Source organism: Biomphalaria glabrata, chromosome 1 (assembly GCF_947242115.1).
Source record: "Biomphalaria glabrata chromosome 1, xgBioGlab47.1, whole genome shotgun sequence".
Classification (NCBI taxonomy): Eukaryota; Metazoa; Mollusca; class Gastropoda; family Planorbidae; genus Biomphalaria; species Biomphalaria glabrata.
In genome coordinates this window covers 48,832,259-48,854,719 of record NC_074711.1, presented here as the reverse complement: position 1 = coordinate 48,854,719, position 22,461 = coordinate 48,832,259, and the positions used below count along the sequence as shown (strand labels likewise).

The following is a 22,461-nucleotide window of genomic DNA, read 5'->3' as shown; positions in this document are numbered from 1 at the left end:
AATTATTAGTTTAGTTTCTAGATCTAAAAGTAAAAGTTGGACTAGCACTTCTGCTAAATCTCTAGAGATCTGTCTAGAAATAGACTTAGAAGGTGATAGATTAGATTATCATTAGATTCTAGTTTATTATGTAATAAATTTACTATTTATTTAGATCTAGTTCTCAATAAGTTGAATAAGTCTATAGATTAGTATAGATCTAGACTACTAGACATTAATATTTATTATTTTTATAATCTGTTCTTAGACTTATTAGGACTTATTAGATGTAGGTCTAGACTAGGTAAGTCACTAGTAGACTCTTAAATTATTTTAGTTAGATCTAGAACTAGAGACAACATCTAGAGTTATTAGAGTGATTAGAGTAGAGCCCTAGAAAAGGATAGATAATCAAGTAGATCTAGAATAATCTAGATCTAGTCAGTAGATTTATATCTAGTAGTAACAAATAAAAATAGATATAGTAACATTTGAGTCTAGGTCATTAGAATACATTTTAGTTAGAATTCATCATTTAGGAGTTAAAACTATTGATTTCAAACATAGGACATAATTATGAATTAAAGGTTTTCTTACTTTTAATTATAATATTTACATCTAATTTATAAGAAGCATGCTATTGTTGTTTTTAAAGTAATATAATTGAAGTTTTATTTATGGCGGAAAACAGATTGAGCTCTCAACATTCTACTTTTGGGACCAATTTTTTGACCAATTTCAAATTGTCTTTTATTGACATATTATATATCATTTTTGATGCCCAAGAATAGAGGAATTAAAAAAAAAATAAAATCAGAAGCAGCAGACAATTATTTCCCATGAAAATATAAGGTCAAACACACTTACCCCTTATAATGACAAATCCATCATTCACTGAAGGTATGTCCAATAATCCATAAATTTCACAAATTCATAGTAATATTAACAGAAAAATGTGTCACAAAGTAAAGTATATTTATAGAACATTTGAAAAAAACAATAAAAACTAGTTTCTTAAAACATTTATGCCTATTAATTGAGCCTCATCAGACCCCACCACCTACGTTAAAAATTTGGTTGTAAATTATACTTTATCATCATCATGAATAACAAAACCATTATCAGTTTTGACATAATATGTATCAATTTTAATGCCCAAGAACAGAGGAATCTAAAACAAGTAAATTCATTATCATCAGACAAGTATTTAACATAAAAAAATGAGATCAAACACACTCACCCCATATAATGAAAAATCCACCGTTCACAGAAGATATGTCCAATATTCCATGAATTTCACAAATCCACAATATTATTAACATAAAACTGTGTCACAAAGTAAAGTATATTTATAGAACATTTGAAAAAACAAACAAACAACTTTAAAATGTATTTATAACTAATGTAAATAAGCCCCCTCTTCAGCCCACCCTACCATGAAAAGTCACTTTTTTTTTCTTTTCTTCATGTCTTAACATATTATTAATAACAATTTTAGATTGATGTACAATTTTAGACTAGAAAAGATCTAATATTAAATGAAAGATAAATAGATCTAGTTCTAGGCCTAATAATAGGCTTAACTTAATTAAGAGTTGCATGGTGCATGATGTTTTTTGTTTATTTTCTTCAACTAATCTCTGTCTTTGTATTTGTTGTAATGGTTGCTGAGAAAAGAAATAAAAACAACATTTATTTGGTTTATTATATGTTTTGTTTTTGTCCATAGGTCATAAGTAGATCTATATTCTATATTTATATTAGGTTCCAATGTCTAGATTCTACATTCACCAACACCAGAACTAGTCCTTGAGTCTAGAATTGTCTAGATCTATCTAGCCTAATCATCACAAACAAGTCAAATACTACATATTATTAGAATTCATTAGATCTAAGGTCTAGATCTAGAGTTAGTTGATCAAAAGGTTAACAATTATTTTTACTTTAAATTTTAAACAAAACTGTCAGTTTCTGGTACATTCCATGGTTATGGTAGTTGTAGACAATAGTTCAATAGAATATAGTAAGAAATACGGGATAGGTTTTAAATCTAGATCTAGAATCACGATTTTACCGATCTGGTCTATCAGATTATTAGATTTAACTAGATCTAATCTTCAGACTACACAAGAATTGCTTTAAAGTAGTCAAATATTAAATGATTTCACGCTAAGACACTCTAACTCTAGAGAATGGATCTAGTTAAAAAATTTAGTATTTAATCAAGATTATTCAAGATCTAGACATCGATCTAAGTCTATAATAAGCATTTCGCTAGATTAATTTAAAAATATGGTTTAAATCTGGTCCTTAATTTACAGATCTAGATTAATTTAGATCTAAATCTAAAAAAATCTAGTCAATACAATAGAAGAAATAACCTACAGTAGATGTAGACCTACAGCAATCTCGCGACTTTGTTGATTGACTGGCGAGTAACGATGTCTAAGTCTAGTCTTACTTATAGATCTACTAGATCTAGATAGATTACACAAGTATCGCAATTACTAGATGAGTCTAAATTAAAATAATAACTAGATTATGACTTTTTAAACATAAATGTCAGTGGTAGACAATTTAATAGAAGAAATACAGTACGGTATGCAATTACGCGATGGCTATCGTGGTATCGCTAGAATTAGACTCTAGATCTAATCAAATCTAATGTAATGTTAAATTTTGATGTTCTAGATCTAGAATAGATCTAGTTATAGAATAGAAATGTATATAGTAGATCTAGAGTCTAGAAATAATAATATCATAGTCTCTAGATCTAGATTAGATCTAATATCAAAACAAGTGTTTTCCTCACCGCTCGCATACGTACGCGTTGTTACAGTCTATGGCGTAAAATAATGACCTTTCAAATGACCAAAGCCGATGGACTGATTACTAAAGCATAAAAATTACCTAAGAAGTTAATATTCTAAACTAAACTGTCTGTATTATCTAAACTCAGCTATTGCCTTTGCTATATGTTGCCTCTCGGAGTTTCTCTGAGTGAATAACTTTTTTAAAACACACGTTGAAAAAATTTAGTTGACCTTCGATTTTGGCGTTAGACATTCCGATTGGTTAAAAAAAAAACGAGATTTAAACAAAAATATATTTTTTTAAATAACCAAAAATAAAAATAATAATACATTATTATTACTGAAATAAAAAAAGATGTATTTTAAAACTAAAATCGATCATTTTTAAATGTTATTTTAAAAATAATGTACAGGGTATTTGGCGATGGATAAAAATAGGACATGATGTCAGGACTAGTTTTTTCAAAATTTAGGACAAACAAACCATTTCTTTCACTTTTTTTTTTCTTTTATGCGTGTAGCAACCATTTTTAAATAGTAATTGTGTATTTTATACATAGATAATATAGAAAAAATATGTTTCTTACCTTTTGAAACGGGAGCACATAAATCCAAAAGTAAATCTTGTCCATTGTTTTTTGCATACTTGCCGGTATTCACAAACGCACAAATTCATTATAAAAACGTATTTCAAAAACATTTTGCTAATGAAGCTTCCATAAACATAGATCTATCCACCAGTAAATCAAATTTTACATGGATGGTCTATTTTATGTAGAAAATGAATGTTGAACTACAAAAATGCATTTTCAATACGAAATCTGTTTTCCGCCTTATATTGCGTACAGTATTGCTAACAAATGCGTTTATGTTCCACATTGGGGCCCAAAATTCCACATTTTCAACCTGAGTGTTCCACATTCTGGGTCTTGGGGGTAGGCATGTCTGACCGCCTTTCACCCACTTGTGAAGTTCAACCTCGTGATTAAAGATGCCCTTGGCTCAAGCCAGCATTTCACCTGGCATTATTTCTCTGAAGGCAGTGTAGAAAATGGTTGTTTCCTTTCATTGTTACGCTGAAGACACACTAGATCTAGCCTGTAGTGACTATTTATAATAGAGCAATTACCAGCCTAAAGTTTAGGCTACATCCCACCGGGCCCTCCCTTACCTAAAATCTTGTTATAATAGTAAGAGTGACTTTGCTTGGAAAGTGTGTAAGCCAGAAATAGTATCTAGATTAGATCCAAGTTAGATCTAGTGAAGATAATTCGCACTAACCTGAAAACTCCTCAAATTGTAGTCAATTTAATTATCTCAATATATCTAATGTCTAGATTACTCTAGAAATACACTAGGTTCTAGATTTACGCTAAATCACTAGAATCAAAAAAAAACCTCAGAACAGCACTTACAAAACTCAACAACAACAGCAAAAAAACTGTTATTCAATGGATACCAGCTCACATACAACTAGCAGGAAATGAGAAGGCTGACACACTCGCCAAGAGTGGGAGAACAAACTCACAAGTAAACTCTGCACTCTATCCAGAAGAAATGAAGAAATTAATTGTAGATAAAATAAATGAGAAATGGACGAGCTCCCATCCAAATCACAAGAAAGATGACGCTTACTATAAACTATCCCGACAAGACCAACGTCTAATCTTTCGTCTCAGGACCGGACACAACAGAATGCGACAACACAGTACCGGAAGCTCAAAATTGGAACCAGTGAAATCTGCCCATGTGGAGTATCACCAGAAAATGCTGACAACGTCCTCCAAAACTGCTCTCTCTACCAAGAGGCCTGTATAAGACATTGTCCCCAAATCACCCCAATAGAAAGAAAACTGATTTGGAAACCACTGCGCAGTTCATCTCATGTATTGGTCTAGTCATATGAACACTCCAACATGACAATGAGAACGATGAAGAAGAAGAAGAAACTAGAATCTAGTGAAGATAATTTGCACACAGCTGTGAAAAGTCCGCGAATTGTAGTGACTTAAAGTTAGAATCTATAGAGTCTAGATCTATGATAGATTCAGTGAAAATAATTCTCACACAGCTGCGAAAAGTCTGTGAATTTAGTGACCTAGATCTAGACTCAAGATTTACACTAAATGACTAGAATGTAGTGAAGAAAATTCTCTCACCACTGAAGCAGGGCGTTTTGGCGCAGCCGTTTTAACGCGATGGTCGTTTAAGCGCAAAATGTTTTGATCACATTGTTTATATTCATTCTATTATTTCTTTAAAGAAGAATGAAACATATTTATGTTTTGTATGTTTGCACGTATCTGACATATTTTTGATGTATAGAACAAGAGATATTTTGTCCAATATTTTTTATCTTTAATTTTGTTTAGAAATTAGTGTTAAATCACATTATAACGTGAGAGTGGCTTTTAATTTTGCCCAAATCAAAAGAAAACAATGATAGAAAAAATTGATGTAACTTTAAATGGAAACGAAAATGATTTAATTTATAGCTTCAACAAAAAAACAGGAGAGAAAACTGATGAGTATAATCCTGTGCACATCTCAACGTATAGCTTATGGTGGTGGGGAAAGCAAATTAATATCATGGTCCCAGGTAGAAAGCTGACTTTTCCTAGTTTTTATATTAAAGAAGATAACATCCAAACTAACCTCCCACGGGATGGTGGGGGAAAAGTTTAAACCCGGGGCCACACGACCGGGCAGCCATCCATAGTTCTCACTATAATTAGTAATAAATGTGCTATACCTCTTAAATATAATACTTAAGCATACAACAGTCACCAAAAATCTGAGCGTAGCCAAGAGAGGCTTTGAGTTTTTAAAAAACAACTTCTAGAGGGCTTTAAGTTAAACACCCCTCCAGAGAGTTTTGATTAAAAAAAAAAACAAACTCCAGTGAGTTTGAAGCTAAAAATATAAAATTAAAGAAGACAAGTCATAAAATTCTATGAGCGTAGCTACATAAAATTCTATGAGCGTAGCTAAGGGTTTTTGAGTTTAAGAAAACCCTCACAGCCCTCCAGTCACAGTCTCAGTTGACATTGCCTGATTTAATGTTCACATCATGTTAAGACGTTGAAAAGACTCGTGAATTCCTGATGTAGAAAACAGGAAGTAGAATGAATAAAATTGACTTTAAGTTCAGTCAGTCAAGTCAGTTCAGTCAAGTGGTATCCTTTAGACTGGGCGGTCAAGTGGTATATTTTTGGTCCAGTACGGACTTAAGTATTTTGATAGTTTTTCTCTGGATTTAGAGAGTAAAGTAGTAACTGTGAAATTTATTGTTACCCACTGTGTTGCGGACGTTACTTGTGATTTATTCTGTAACTAATTGTCTTGGATATTCAATACCGCTGTTATGCGGATGTAATTATGTTTTACATCGGAAGTCTTCATGTAACTGCCAATAAGGTGCAGTATTGTTATTGTCATTAAATAAACATTATATTTGTCTGCCAAAGAGAACCTGAGTCAATCTGTAATGTCTGTGTCTGTCATGTGTCAAGTGTGACTCCAGGAAGCACGAACCCAGCAGTCTACGCATTCGCGACATGCTAATGGTAACCAGCCTCATGTGTAAAATTATAATACTACGTCAACGCACAATAGAACCTTTTACACCTCTACCAGACCCCTTGGCTGCAAGGTCGGGGTTTCTACAGTATTTCCAGGAAGAACCTATTCTAGAGTACAATAAACCAATAAATGTCTTACGAAACAAAGTCTTTTGAACACCTTAAAGGCTGTTTGCCAAAATTAAAAGCTTATCTCAATTGCAAAGGTTTTGCAACCTTTTCTAACAAAATATCAATGAGATGCACTATTGTTGGTTGCCTTTTAATGCTTTATGGTCCTAGACCTCTTTAGCATGCTTCAGTTATTTTTGCAGAGATTTATGACACCAGCTGTTTTCAAAGAATGTATTTCTGTTGAGGCACTGCTTATTGTAGATTTGACATACACCAAAAATCTTCTAGAAATTGAAAACTAAAGCCAGCGCTAGGGATGTTTTAAATTTCTAGTTGAAAAGCATGCTGATAAGTTCTCAAACTCATTGAATGCTATTCTCCAGAGTTTAAAATGGCAAGTCCAAATACCCTTTGTAAGATTTTGATAGCTCCTTTATTGTTTCAGTGCGAATTATTTTGATTGAAAAAATGGAATTTTCTGGGATGACCACAAATTTTTCAAGAGGGGTAGAGTTACTTAAATTAACTAAACTTTTTAATTTTATTAAATAATCTAACATATTTTATTTTAAATGAAAATGAACGGGCTACAAAAGTATAATAAATAAAATAAGTTTTAAAAAAAATAAATTTTCAGTTAATTTTAACTTACCATGGAAAAAGGAAATATATAAAAAATTCATTAAGAAATCAATATACTTACAGATTTAACCTTTTAAACCATTTAAACGTTTAATCCATAAATATTAAAAAATCACAAAACTAAACACATTTAATCCAAATTTCATGATAAAAAAAAGCACCAAGAAATTTTTTTTTTTTTTCGGGTCCCGGGAAATAACTAAAAAGAGGAACCACTAACACAATGTTGTCTTTTTTTTAAAAAACGTTTTTGTCCTGCATACAATTTACAACCAAAACAAAGAACAATCACTCTCATATCCGGAAATTTAAAAAAGGAGAGAATAAAAAGTTTAAGAAAAAAGATTGTGAAATAAATTTTATATACCAAGTTACTCGCTGAGAGTAACGCTGCACTGACCAGTGCTGAGAGTAATGCTGCACTGAAAGACTTAAATGATTTATATGCCACTTTGAGCATTTTGGTTCTGCTTGGCCGTATCAGTGCAGATGACTTTGATATGGAATTTTTCCATTTTTTATATATATATATATATATTTTTTTTACATACTCCTATTAGGATGGCATCTCGAGTTCTTTGTGCTACTTTGGCTATTCCAATTCCACCAACAAGAAATGTCATTGGAAACTTATTGGTAATGGATGAAAGTACCATAGAAAAGCAACGCAAATTGGCAACACTTTTGATGCTTCAGACACCACCTACCAGGCAGTCCTTGGTTAAAGACTTGGCAAGTTTCCTTTTTTTTCTTTTATAAATGTGTATTAATGTATTTTAACTGTCAGGTTTAAAGTACTAGAAAATTTTCCAAAGAGCCTGGCCTCTTTCAGTTTTTCCTTCTTCTTCCTTGTTCTCATTTTTATGTTGGAGTGTTCAGATGACTAGACCAATATATGAGATGAACTGCGCAGTGTTTTCCAATTCATTAAGCTCTCCATATAGTTTTCTTTCTATTGGGGTGTTTTGGGGCCAGCGGGTTGTATGGGCCTCAGGGTAAAGAGAACAGTTTTGAAGGACATGGTCAGCATTCTCTGGTGACACTCCACATGGACAGATTTCACTGGTTCCAATTTTGAACTTCCAGTACATATGTTGTGTTGGGTCCTGATTCGAAAGATTAGACGCTGATCTTGTCAGGATAGCTTATATTAAGCATCACCTTTCTTGTGATTCTAATGAGAGCTTGTCCATTTCTTGTTTATATTATTTACTATTAGTTTCTTCATTTCTTCTGGATAGAGTGCAATGTTTAATTGTGAGTTTGTTCTCCCACACTTGGCGAGTGTGTCAGTCTTCTTATTTCCTTCTTGTTCTATATGTGCTGATATCCATTGAATAACAGTTTTTTGCTGTTGTTGTTGATTTTTTTAAGTGCTGTCTTGAGTTGTTTTATATAGGAGGAATCAGAATTTTCCAAGAGGATTTTTTTCGGTTAGAAAGACAATCTGACTGTGTGGGGTACTTGGATGATTTGCTAGCATGGTAGTTTTAGTGCTTCCCTTTCTGGTTTGTGGCGGTCAGAGAGCTCTCCAGTTGCAATGGATTTTTCTAGTTTTTCTCCATCGGGCCATTCGATGAGTATTCGAGCTCCTCTATTTGTGGTGGCTTTATGAGATAAACCAGCTTTGTAAACTCTGATCCACAGATTGCTAGGATAATGAGTTTTTAAAAAAGAGTCCACTATTTCCTTCAGCTCTGTTGGATTTTTTGGTTATGTTTTCTAAAACAACTTTAAGCATCGTATTCCAGAGTAAATAGCTTTTTCTTAAAACAGCTAGGGAGTTAATCTCAATAGACTCAATAGCCCAGCTTATATATTAGAAACAAGTTCAATGGGTCCACTACTATTTTTAATTTACATAAATGATTTACCAAATTGCATTACTTCAGGAACAAAAGTCAGATTATTTGCTGACGATTGCATTATATTTAGAACAATAAAAACAACACAAGACACAGATATTTTACAAAGAGAATTAGATGAATTACAGAAATGGGAATCAAATTGGAGCATGTCTTTCCACCCAGAAAAATGTCAGTTGTTAAGAGTAACAAAAAAACTAAAACAAATTAATTCCACTTATCTTATTCATGGCAAACCAGTAACACAGACTAAAAACGCAAAATACCTAGGTGTTATAATAAATGAAAAACTGTCATGGAATCCACATATTGATGAAACTACAAAAAAATCAAACAAAGCATTAGGATTTATTAAAAGAAATTTCTATAAATCAAATAAGAACATAAAACTAAAATATTATTTAACCTTGGTTAGGCCAATAATAGAATATGCATCCTCTGTTTGGGACCCCTCAACTCAAGAAAACATTAAGAAACTAGAACAGACACAAAATAGAGCAGTGCGATTCATAACAAACGAATATTCACATTTGACTAGAGTAACACCTTTAGTAAAATCACTAAATTTAGAAAGCCTTCAGGACAGAAGGCTCAAAAGTAAAGTAGCAATCATACATAAAACACTGAACCATAATCTTCAAATACAAAAACAAAATTTAATAAAATACTCTGAAAGACACAAAGATAAAGGCACATTCCTCGTCCCATATGCTAGGACAAATTTGTACAAATACTCCTTCTTCCCTAGTGCTATTAGAGCATGGAATGGGTTGCCTGAGCTAGCCAGGAAAACCAGTGACTTGGCAGAATTTAAGTCATTGGTTAATATGCATGACGCGTAGGACTTAATCATCTTCCTTTTTGAAGTAACGTCTGTATTATATAAGATAAGATAAGATTAGTATTATCTGTCTGAAAAAAAATCTTTAAAATTTTTGTGAACAGTGATTGTAGAGGGTATGAAAAGCTTTCATTGCTGACTCTGCAAAGAAGAAAATCTTAATTCTTTCAAAAATGGATAAAATATTTCCAGTGTCTGTTCCTTTAAAAGAAATTGTATATAACAAAACTACTTTTATAAAACTAGATGTTACTGATTCAGCCAAGCAAACCATTGCATCTGGTTTAAATTCACTTTTAATGAAAATTCCCATTCTTTTGAATGAATTTTCTGTTGGTGCTATTATGATCATAAAATAATTGCCAAGTTACAAGATTGGTAACATTTTAACATATTCTAGAAAAGGCTATGACAAAGACTAAATGTGTAAATATTTTGAAACATAAATGTCTTATATAACTTAAATGCTCTGTTAATTTTTGGGATTGCTGCATTACGTGTATTTTACATGCTTGAATGATTTTAGTCTTTCTTGAGTTTATTTTTTTATATTTAGCAAAATACACATTTGCTCCTCAAAATACACCTTTCCAGGTCTGGAAATCAATATTTCCATTTTGGCATGTAGACATCTTTGTAGATCTTTTCAGTAGAGACTAACAAGAGTCACAAGCAGTAGCTGACTAATTTATTTATGATGCTAGATTTTAAAATGATACTTTTTTGTTATACTTCATTACAACTTATTCATTAGAAAATTTCACAAATCCAATTTATTCAGAGGTTGCCAAATACAAGGGCCTGTAGGATTTTATTTATTGTAGTTTTTAGAAGAACTTGAGGTGGCCTTATTTTCATAAATTTTAAAATATTTTTCAACTTGTGGTCTTTCTCTATGTTGATGCTTTTTTTTTGGATTGTGTTGTATAATTAGTGCTACACTTTTTTAATCACAAATATCCTTATCTTTTTTTTAATTGTGGTGGTATCTTTTATTTTTAGGTTAAACATGGAAGTATACAATATGCATACCAAGAGCTTCAAAATTTGTACCAGTCTCTGGAAGTTGACTTCCATCCTTTGAGCTTGTATAAAAAGGTCAAGCCAATAGTGGATTTTATTGAACAGAGTGAAGATTTATCCCAGTATGTGCCTCAGCTGGAAGACATTATTATTACCAGAGTGTTAAAACAGGTAAGAATTTGCTTATTGCACAAGTCATTCATTTACTTAATGAAGATTTACGAGTTCATTTTTTTAAACTTAATTGGTAGTAGTAACATTATAACCCACTCACTCCTAATTCCAAAAGAAGTTGGTTTATTCCTTGTATAGAAACTCTTTCAAAAATTATAATTAAATAGTAGAACTATATATCTAATTTAAAATTGTTAAATACTTTTTACATTAAAAAAAACAACTCTTCAGGGAGTCACTTTTCATGGATTCCCCATAAAACAGGGTTTTAAGTAAGAGATCAGAATTAAACCCATCTTTTAAAGTTTGAATTCGATTCAGTAAGATTCCTGTTTGGTTCGATAATGAGTATAGTTTTGTCTTCGGTTTGCTAACATGTAAAGTAAAGGTTCAGATTTGGTTTGATTTTTATGAAATTAGGCAATATCATAATGATTTTTTAATATATGATTGTATTTACAATACAATGCTTATTTTCTGTATGTATATGCAATGGTACATACAGAATCGCTTGCCTGGAAATATAAAATGGCTAAAATACACTGAAGAAACTTTTATTTTCTTTATATTCATGAACTCCTTCAAAACGTTAATTCAGTAATTAACAATACTTGAAATATACTGAAATATATTCTTACAAAACCATGTGAAACATTGTATGCAGCTCGCTGTCACTTTGCATGCGGCCTGCTTGGCCACCTCAAGGGTTATCAAAATAATGTTAAATTATTAAGTGTTTAGCACCACTAATTTTTAGGTAAAGTATTTATGGTGGAAAACATATTGAGCTCTCAACATTCTACTTGTTTGGCAATTTTTTATCTATATCAAATGGGCTTTTATTGACTTATATTATATTTAATTTTTATTGCCCAAGAATAGAGAAATTAATATAAAATCAGAAGCAGCAGACAATTATATGATCCTTATAATGAACCATTATCAGTTTTGACAAATTGTATATCAATTTTAATGCCCAAGAATAGAGGAATTCAAAGAAAGTAAAATCATGAGCATCAGACAATTATTTAATATACAAAAATTAGGTCAATCACACCTTACCCCTAATAATAAAAAAATCCATCTCTCACAGACAGTATGTCCAATATTCCATGAATTTCACAATATTATTAACAGAGAAATGGTGTCACAAAGTAAAGTATATTTATAGACTATTTGAAAAAAACAAAGAACAAAGTTATTTTAAATATTCATGACTAATAAATAAGGCCCCTTCCAGGTCCACCTTCCTATAAAAAAAAACTATAAAGGCAATTGTTTTTTTATTATCCTGTTTTGACATATTAATATTATTTATATCAATTTTAGATAAAGATTATAGATATTGTAGAAATAAGTATATTATTTATTATTTATTGGTCTAAATCTTAAAGTCTGCCAGTAAATCATACGATTCAGTGTCAAATTTACTTTTTGATCCAAATACCTGTATTCACCAAAATTGTCTAAATGTACACCATCTAGGTGCTTTGATACCAGCTGGGTGTTGAAGAAGACCTAAGTTAGTGCGTCTCTGAATAAACAAATTTGAAATCATCTGCTCTCACATAAGGCATATTTGTAACAAGGCATGTTAAATGTTGTATGGTGAAAATGTAGTCTACTGTTTTTTACTTTAATAATTTTCTGTTTGTTACTTTTCAGATTGCTCAGGTATATCAACAAATCAAGCTGAGTCGTTTTGCTTCTCTTGTTCCTTTTGCCTCAGAACACAGACTAGAAAGTGTTATTGTAGATGCAGCAAAAACTTTAGAATTACAGGTATGCAAAAACATACAGGCTGACTTATCATTACCTTAACTCCCTTTATTTACTTTTTATTGGTACTTTTTTTGAAACTTATTGTAGTTCTGTTTACAAAATTTATGCTCTCTAGACTGTAGTAAATATAATTGAATAATTTAAATATATAAATTGTGCACTTTAGTTAGCCAGGGAAGATACAGTGACTGCACAGACATGTGATGTTTCAGAATAGGAGCACATAAAATAAATCACTGTAGGTCTTTGGCGTTTAAGTAAGAAACATCATGAAATGACTGTGAGTATAGTGAAGACTGATTTAGTGACTACTGATAATCATCCCTCATTGAAATTAAAACAGCTGAAGTTCTTCAGCTAATTTTTAGTAGTATACTTCAGGTTTGTTGCAATTTTTTCCCCCTCTGGCTTTGCTCATTGCAATAAAAAGAAATTTGAGGTTTTTCTGTAGATTTAGAATCTAGATCTTGTTCTGAGATAAATTTCTTTCCATCTTCCCTGTTAAGTCTAGATATATCTTAGTTTGCTAGTTCTAATGGCCCGGCCGCCATTTTGAAACAATATTGACCTGTTTCACATTTTGCAACCTGCAAGACTTTACTTGGACGTAAACATAATTTTTAAAAATGTAAACATTCAGATTTAGATCTAAAATCTTGGTCAGAAGGGGCTAATGCCTACAGTGAGGATCTAGCAGATCTTGATCTATTTCACTAGCTCTATCTAAACTAATCCAGATGTAGTTTTAACATTGTCCTGAGATCCAATTTTTTTTTAACTCTTAAGAGATGGCTTAGATCTAAAGCTACATAAAAGATAAATAGTAAATAGCAGCAGTTAGACTAAATCTAGAGCTAGATTATTACAGATACTGATACTACAAGCAGTACATCACTTGACTCTTAGACCAGATCTAGATTAACAATATTTAGGTTCAGATCTAAGTCTGTATTGGTAACATATCATTTTATTTAGTAGTGATCAGTGATGGGAATTTTTCCCAAAATTTTAGGAATTCCTAATATTTCAGCAGACATTTTTAGAAAGCTTTTATCAACTCACTCGCCTGTCTTGTAAAAAGTTTGTACACATTATTTCTCCGATACCCAATCTCAGATCAATCTGAAATTTCGCACAATTATTTCTTTTACCTGACAAATACTAAAACAGAATGACTGATCTCTTAAATCTCTGTTGGCGAACTTCTAAAGTCCTTGAGGACTGGCAAAAAGGAGTGATTGTAAAGCTACCAAAAAAGGGCAACTTGGCAGACTGCAATAACTTGAGGGACATTACTCTCCTCTCTGTCCTGGGCAAAGTTTTTAGCACTGTTTTGTTTAGACGGCTTCAACAGTCTGTAGATGAGAGGCTCAGAGAAGAACAAGCAGGCTTCCGAAGAGGCAGATCATGTTCAGAGCAGATCTTCGTTCTACAAAATTTCTCGAGTACCAACAATGGCTAGCGATCAGTTTCCTAGACTTTAAGAAAGCGTTTGGAGCCATCACAAGGTTACTAACAGCGATGCCATTGTAACATTATCCAAATCATCCCTCAACACCAACAATGGCTAGCGATCAGTTTCCTAGACTTTAAGAAAGCGTTTGGAGCCATCACAAGGTTACTAACAGTGATGCCATTGTAACATTATCCAAATCATCCCTCAACACCACAGTTCAACTATTGGTAATTAATTATTTTGTTTGGTATCTTGAAAAAGGGTAGAATTAATGCATAAAAAAAAACGATCATGTAAACATTCACAAAGATACCTTCTTCTTCCCTCCCCCCTTTCCAAACTGATCCAATAATAGGATCAAAGCGCATTGTGAAAGCTAAAAGCCAAACAAAAACAAGTAGTATAATTATTTCAAATCGCACAGATTTATTATATCTAGATCAATTATGCGTATAATTATATGACTGATCCAAGCTAATTGATTCAAATACACAAAATATAAGCTTTGTTTCTTAAAGTTTTTTTGTTTTTTTTTAATACAGAAAAAAATGTTATTATGCTTGTTTGAAAGAAATGTTGTCATGCACAATTCTAACATGTTTATACTTTCTGTACCAGCATAAAAGCTAGACTAAATGCAAATAGAAGAAATGCTGCCTTTAGGTATTCCCTTCAAATGTACAAAAACTAGTCTTACATACATATTTTTGTGTATCAAATTAAGCATAAGTATTGTGATTTGCATTATTTTTTATGCATCTATATTCTATATAATTTTTAAAAAATCAATGACTTTTTATTTGGGGTACCTCAGTATGCTTGTGCAGAAAATTTCCTAAAATTGGTGTAATGAAACAACAAATACTAGTATACCAATAACATGGCTTTATTAAACAGTTACAGTTAACAGTGAATGAAACCAGCACGTCTCGCATAACACTGATGAAGTGATATATATACATACACACACACACACTGGACATGAAACACACACACTGAGCTTGACCTTCTGACATGCTGGACGCACGCAGAAAATCAACTCAGTTACACTACAATTTTTTTACAAATTTGTTCCCTTCACTGGTTTTGGGAACCATTGCAATCAACTTAGTACCAATATCTGAGACCCTTATTTGGAGTTCATCAAAGATAACTAGACCCTGTCTGGAAAAGCAGCTACACAATTCCAATGAGAAGCCATCATCATATAGGCAGTGTCCTCATAGAACAGTGGCAGTCACCTAGTAGGAATATGTAGGATGCTGCTAAAAAGGTGTAGATGATGCCATCCTAAATATTTTGTAAGATTGTTCTTTATTGATTTCTCATCAGCTTTTAATACCATACAACTTCATTTACTTAATGAAAGCTTTTAAGATATAGTCCATATATAATAATGAATTTTTGATCCAGAGACCTCAGAGGGTTAGGGTAAACAATGTAATATCAAATCCACACATAGTTAACACAGGGACTGCGACATCGCCATTGTGGTTCATTTTCAGGGTTCTAGCCACTTTGAAAACCTGGAAAACACCTTGAATTTCATTTTAAATTCAAGGCCTTGAAAAAGCCTTCAATTTCGTAAAAAACGCTGCAGAAAACTTGAATTTAAAGTTTTTTCCCTCCCGATACCTGTTTTTTTTTTTTTTTTTCGTTTTTTTTCCCGGTTAAATTGAGCTGACCAGCGATGACGCGTCTACACCGCCTTTCACCCACTTGGAAAGCGCGACCTCGTGATTGAAAACGACCTTGGCTCAAGCATTATTTTTCTGAAGGCAGTGTAGAAATGGCTGTTTCCTTTCATTGTTACGATTGAAGACGTGTAGATCTAGTCTGTAGTGACTATTGTCTATAACTAGAGCAATTAGCAGCCTAATGTGAAGGATACACCCCTCCGTGCCCTCCCTCGACGAAAATCTTCTTGTAACAGTAAGAGTGACTTCTTTGTGTCTTTCTGAGTATTTTATTAGATTTTGTATTTGGAGATTATGATTCAGTGTTTAAGTATAATTGCTACCGGTACTTTACTTTTGAGTCTTCTCTCGATCCATCCTTCTCATCTATCTAGAAATAGTATCTGGATTTACATCTAAGTTAGATCTAGTGAAGATAATTCGCGCTTAACCTGAAAACTCCGTGAATTTTAGTCAATTTAAGGATCTAGATACAGGTATATCTAATGTCTAGATTGCACTAGAAATACGCTAGATTCTAGATTTACGCTAAATCACTAGAATCTAGTGAAGATAATTCGCACACAGCCGCAAAAAGTCAGCGAATTTTAGTAACTTAGATCTAGAGTCTAGATGTATGGTAGATTCAGTGAAGATAATATTTGCGCACTTCCGTGAAAAGTCAGCGAATTTAGTGACTTTGATCTAGACTCTAGATTTACGAATTATGCTCAATCACTAAAAGTCCGCGAAGTTTAGTGACATTGAGCTAGAATCTATAGAGCCTAGATCTACGGTAGATTCAGTGAAGATGCACACAGTCGTGAAAAGTCCGCCAATTTAGTGACTTAATTAGATCTAGACTAGATTTACAGTAGAGTCAGTGACAGCCGTGAAAAGTCCGCGAAGTTAGTGACTTAGATCTAGACTCTAGATTTACGGTAGATTCAGTGAAAATAATTTGAAAAAAGTCCAAGAATTTAGTGACTTAGTCTAGATCTACTGTAGATTTAACGAAAATATTTCGCACACAGCTGTGAAAAAGCCTGTAGAGTTATTTTGGTTGTAATTTACTTAAAACTGAAGCAAGTTAACAGCTATAGTAAGAATGAAATTATTTTCCAACTTCAGATTGTGACAGTTTTAGCTGAATTACATCTCATATTTTAAAAAAGTTATTCTTCTGTAGTGCAAGCTTTTGTGTGTGTTGTAATGTATTTAAAAGTTGCATTTAAGTGCTTAGGAAACACTAGAGATGAATTCTTTTTTTTTTTTGGAGGTATGATTTCAACTTATCAATCAGCATACATATTAATGTTTTTTTTAATTTAATATTTATATATATATATATATATTGTTCTTTTGACATATTTATATCATCTGTATGTAAATATATATGTATATATATTGCTTGCTATGGTGGGATGCATACCTTGAAAATCTAAAACTCTACCTTAAAAACCTGGAACATCATTCATGAAATTGGCTATGAACCCTGCATTTTGTACACCAATGATTTTCAATCTGATAGTCCTTTTTGCTCCTTAACAAAATTCGCTGATGATGCGGCTCTTATTGCCCTGCTCTCAGAGAGCTCAGACGTAAATGAGTATTTCAGAGAAATAGAACACATTGAAAAATTCTATAAAGATAATTTTTTATTATTAAATGTAAAAAAAATCAACAAAGAAATGATAATCGATTTTCGGGGAAAAGAAGGCAAAATATATTGTTTCTGTAGCTGGAGAGACTATTGAAATAGTGCAAAATTTTAAATACCTTCATACTATCCTAGACAATAAACTAAATTTTGCTGCAAATATTGATTATATTAGCAAAAAAGGGCAGCAAAGATTACGATTACTGAGAAAACTGTTATCATTTAATGTTAGCGAAAAGGCCTTGGCTATGTTTTATCACGCTTTTACATCAGCAATATTTTAAGTTTTAGTATCACTGCCTGGAATGGCAATCAGAGCATTTAAAATAAAAATAACCTTTGTAGAATCCTTAATGCCGCTGGTAAAATCATTGGCAAAAAACCAAACAAACGCCATTTGGTCAACTGTTTGAGACAAACATCCATAAAAAAAGATTCTAGAAATAAAAAATCACCCTTTGGGTCAGGATTTTGTGATTTTACCATCACAAAAGAGTTACAATACACCGATAGCAACGACAAACAGACACACTCTTTTGTTCCTCTGGCAATCAAATCATTAAATAGGAACAATCTTATATAAACTTTTCTTATATTAATTATGAATGAGTCTGGTGTGAATGTACATTTTGTTTTTTTATAGTTTTTTTTTTTTGGTGTAATGCACAAATTGTAAGACAAATTTCCTTACAGACAGTAAAGATAATTATTATTTTTAAAAATCAAATGATTTACCGAGTTAACATATTAGATTGTTTAATCCATCATATATGTGTCACAGTATATCCAAAATTTTAGTGAGAGACTGTCAAGGATATTTTATTGAACAGATAAAAAGCTGACTTGCAATATAGAATTTTACATCAGAAATACAGCCTTTAAAAAAAATTTAATGCATGGATATCTATAAAGTTTACATAAAAAGGTTCATTTTTCATAAGTTTCTTATTTTGAAAGCTTGAATTTGACATTAATTTTTACATAATTTTTTTCAAATACTTATTTTTACATATATATTTTTTATGTCCATCAGTTTGTAAATGAAAATTCAAATTTCTTTTGTTGATTAGGTGCGTATTGATCACCGTTCAAGAGCATTAAGCTTTGGGACTGACTTGGGTGTTTCTCAAAAAGAAGATTTGCCAGAAGGACCATACATCCAGAGTATGCCAAGTGAACAGATTCGTAATCAAGTTATCAACATAGCTCAAGCTCTTAATCAAGCTGTTGATATCATTGGACCTAAAGAGAGCACATTGGTAAATGAATATGTTTTATGTTTGTGGGAATACAGGAATTAAACTTAAACTATTTGTCTTCATTCATCCTGATAGCAGCAACACATAAAGTTTTGTTCTTTTCTATTCCTTTTTTCCCAGCTTAAAAGCTTCAGTAGTCCCTTTAATTAAAAAGTTTTTTCTTTTGTCTGTAAATGTAGCATCTTCTTAAAATATACCTTACATATATATACGCTCCGGCTTCTGCTGAATATTCAGTCTTTTTTCACTATTCGGCTACGGTCAACTATCACTGCCGAATAGTAAAAAGTACACCTATTTAATATGCACAAAGAGCCATGGGGGTGCGGGGATGGATATATTACTGGATTAGAGACTTCCTACAAGAGCGTACAATAAGAACAAGGATGTACGGAGAAGTCTCAGCGGAAATGACCCTAGAGCACGGCCTCCCCCAGGGCTCCGTCCTGTCATGCGCCCTTTTCACGGCCTTCATAAATGACCTACCGGCTCAGCTAAAATGCCAAAAGCTGCTATATGCTGATGATATTGTCCTTTGGAAATCCGGAAGGAGCGCAACCTCTATATAAAAAGTGTTACAAGAAGATCTCCATACGCTCTGCTCATACACACAAAAATGGAGGCTAGAAATAAACACCTCCAAGACGGTCTATTCTCTGTTCACGCTCGGGACTGGCATTCTCGGGCAACCTTTCCAGCTCTCCCTCAATGGAGTGGCTCTCAGCATGGAAAAGCTACCCAAGTACCTTGGTGTAACTTTAGATCGCAAACTAAAAATGTGTGAGCACATCCAGGATGTTGTAAGAAAGGCCTCAGGGAAACTTTGCATTGTGCGGAAGCTGGCATCCACGAAGTGGGGAGCCCGAGCAGACATGCTCCAATCCCTGTATTTAGGAGCAGTCCGATCACAGATAGACTACAGCCTACCTGTGCAAATTTATGGCTCTAGGACTGCTCTTGAACAACTTGATAAAATACAGTCCCAAGCACTAAGATTTGTCTGTGGAACCTTTAGGACAAGTCCAGTAAATGCGGCTGAAATAATGGCTAATATAGGTCCACTAAACCTTAGGAGGGAAAGGTCAGTACTGACCTGCTATGAGCGGTATAAAAGGCTGGATGAATACCTCCCAGCTAGAAAACTAGTGGATGGTTGGAGATGCAGAAGACGTATCCAGATGCAGTCTTTTATGCATCATGCCACTAGACTATCTGATGAAGCTGGCCTCTCCACCTACCGACAAAACATTCAACGCTTTCATCCCCTTCCCCCTTGGTGTCGCCCAACGACCCCAGACATACGCTTGAAATTAGTAGACCCTACTGCCACTAAGCAAAGCCGTTCATCTAACGACCTTCAAATCCTAGCTCTGGAGACCATTAATACCTTCAAGCCCAGTGCTATTTTTGCATATACTGATGGGTCGGCATCAATAGATTCTGGAAGAGCAGGCTATGGAGCCTACATCGACTTTCTTGGCTCTTACACAGTCAAAATCTTTGGACCATGTGGTAGTGTTTGCAGTTTTGATGCGGAGACCATGGTAGTCTGTGAAGCCTTAAAAGTCATTGACTCTCAACTCGGCGAGGGACATTTGAGGGCAACACAGATTGTTGTGGTCACTGACTCAAAATCTGTACTACAGGCTTTGCAAAGCCCCAGACCATGGTCCCCCAATATCAACACTGTCATCATGGCTTCACATAACATTAAACAATGCTATGGCACCCCTGTAATTATGCAGTGGGTACTGAGTCACATAGGTGTGACTGGCAACACAATTGCAGACTCTTTGGCCCACCAGGGAGGGCAAATTCCATCCACTGATGAGGCTGTAAGCTTTCATCAAGCCCTGGCTATAATACAAAAAACAGAAATGGAAAAGTGGTTTGAGTGCTGGGACAAGTCCCAAAAAGCCAGTGGAGTCTGGGAGCGCATGAGGCGCCCTGACCGCACTTCCCCGTGGTGGAGGCTGTCCAGGCCTGCGTAAGCTATTATAGCACAGTGCAGGACAGGCCACTGTCCTGTTGGCTCATATATTTCTCGCGGCTGTGGCCAAATTTTGATTCACGGTGCCCCCGCTGCGGGGAAAAAGAGGAAACTGTGCCTCATATCCTGTTTGACTGCCCCAGACTTGCTGATCTCCGTCTCGACAGGTCTGGGAAACCCAAAATTCTCGACCTGTATGGCGACATTCATGCACTACGCAAGACAGCAGGGTTTCTGTCCAGGGCTTTTGCAAGAGAGGATTTGAGCCTCTCAAGCCCTCACTCTAATGGAGTTTGATGATGATGAATATGCACAAAGTGGTCCTCGTTCCATCAATGTCTGTTGTAGAATGTATTAATGAGCGGGTTAGTTAACATGTTAAGATGTTTTATTCCTTGACTACGTCACACTGTCTAGCTGTGCCGGTATATCTCCAGAGGTAGAGATGAACAACTCCCACCCCTTTTATTTGTTTAGTCCATCACATTGAATTTATTGATAGACAGGTGACCACAAGTCAAATGTGATGGACGTAGGTTTAATGACAGCATATTGACACATTACGAGAGAACAATGTTTGTTTACTTGGTAGTAAAACTTTTAATTCCTTAGTAGGGGGTGTGGACTTATGCCACAATTTTATACGGGTAACCAGGTATATCTAAAGGGGTAGAGATGAACAACTCCCACCCCCTTCTATTTGTTTAGTCCATCACATTGAGTTCATTGATTGACAGGTGACCACAAGTCAGATACAAGGGAACTAAGTTTGTTTACTTGGTAGTAAATCTTACTTAGGGGGCTGGACTTAAAGCCAAACCTTTACACATGGGTAACTAGACAATGAGTTTTCTCAATCACGTGGCTGGACTAGAGGCCACACCTCTTCGAGTGTGCCGAGTTGAATATAAATCTCAATTAGTTAGATGGACTAAAGATCACACACCTAAACGAGTGACCTTTTGCTACACAGAACACAAAACCGCGAGACTTCATAGCCCAGTAAGCCAGTAACTAATTATTTTGTAGAAAAAAGTAGAAAGCTCCGATTTATGTATATTAGCAGACATGCCTACAGTCTCGCATTATGCAGAACTGTCCTGCAATATCATCAAAACCTCACATGTTCCGCCGTTCCGCATTCACAATTTTTTTTTTGCCAAGTCTGAATTCCGACACCAAAGAAAAATCCTGTTTTTTCATTATTTATTAATAGTACGAAATGAAAATACTGAATGCAAAATAAAATATATAAATAGATCTGTAGTTATTGTTCTGTAGTTATTGTTTACATTTCATCTCCTCCCGGACCCAGTGTGTCCTAAATTTACGAAGATATGGTTGAGCTAGATCTAGACATATCTAGTAGTCTAGGTCTAGATACTAGATCTATTGCAATCTAGTAAGTGCTAATAAGCCATATGTTCCATTCAAATCCTTTTTTTTTCCCGACAATGGCTCTACTAGTCTAAATTATGACTAGATAGATCTATTCTAACACTAACTCAACTGGTTTCTAAGTAATCTAAGAAAAGGATTTTTTTAAAAATGTTATTAAAGACCTAAATGTAATTAATTAACTTAGACACAGTAAGGCTAAGGCCTA

At 33.7% G+C, this 22,461-nt stretch overlaps 1 protein-coding gene across 1 annotated transcript in view; it reads left to right on the top strand.

The window, feature by feature from the left end:
• The window catches only part of LOC106073532 (eukaryotic translation initiation factor 3 subunit A-like), a 46,896-nt gene that overhangs the window by 12,592 nt on the left and 11,843 nt on the right, over positions 1 to 22,461 (top strand). The window contains exons 8-11 of the mRNA XM_056040914.1: positions 7,690 to 7,861; positions 10,838 to 11,029; positions 12,698 to 12,814; positions 18,677 to 18,865. Coding sequence (XP_055896889.1) covers positions 7,690 to 7,861; positions 10,838 to 11,029; positions 12,698 to 12,814; positions 18,677 to 18,865 — 670 coding nt within the window. The remainder of the gene's footprint in view (positions 1 to 7,689; positions 7,862 to 10,837; positions 11,030 to 12,697; positions 12,815 to 18,676; positions 18,866 to 22,461) is intronic.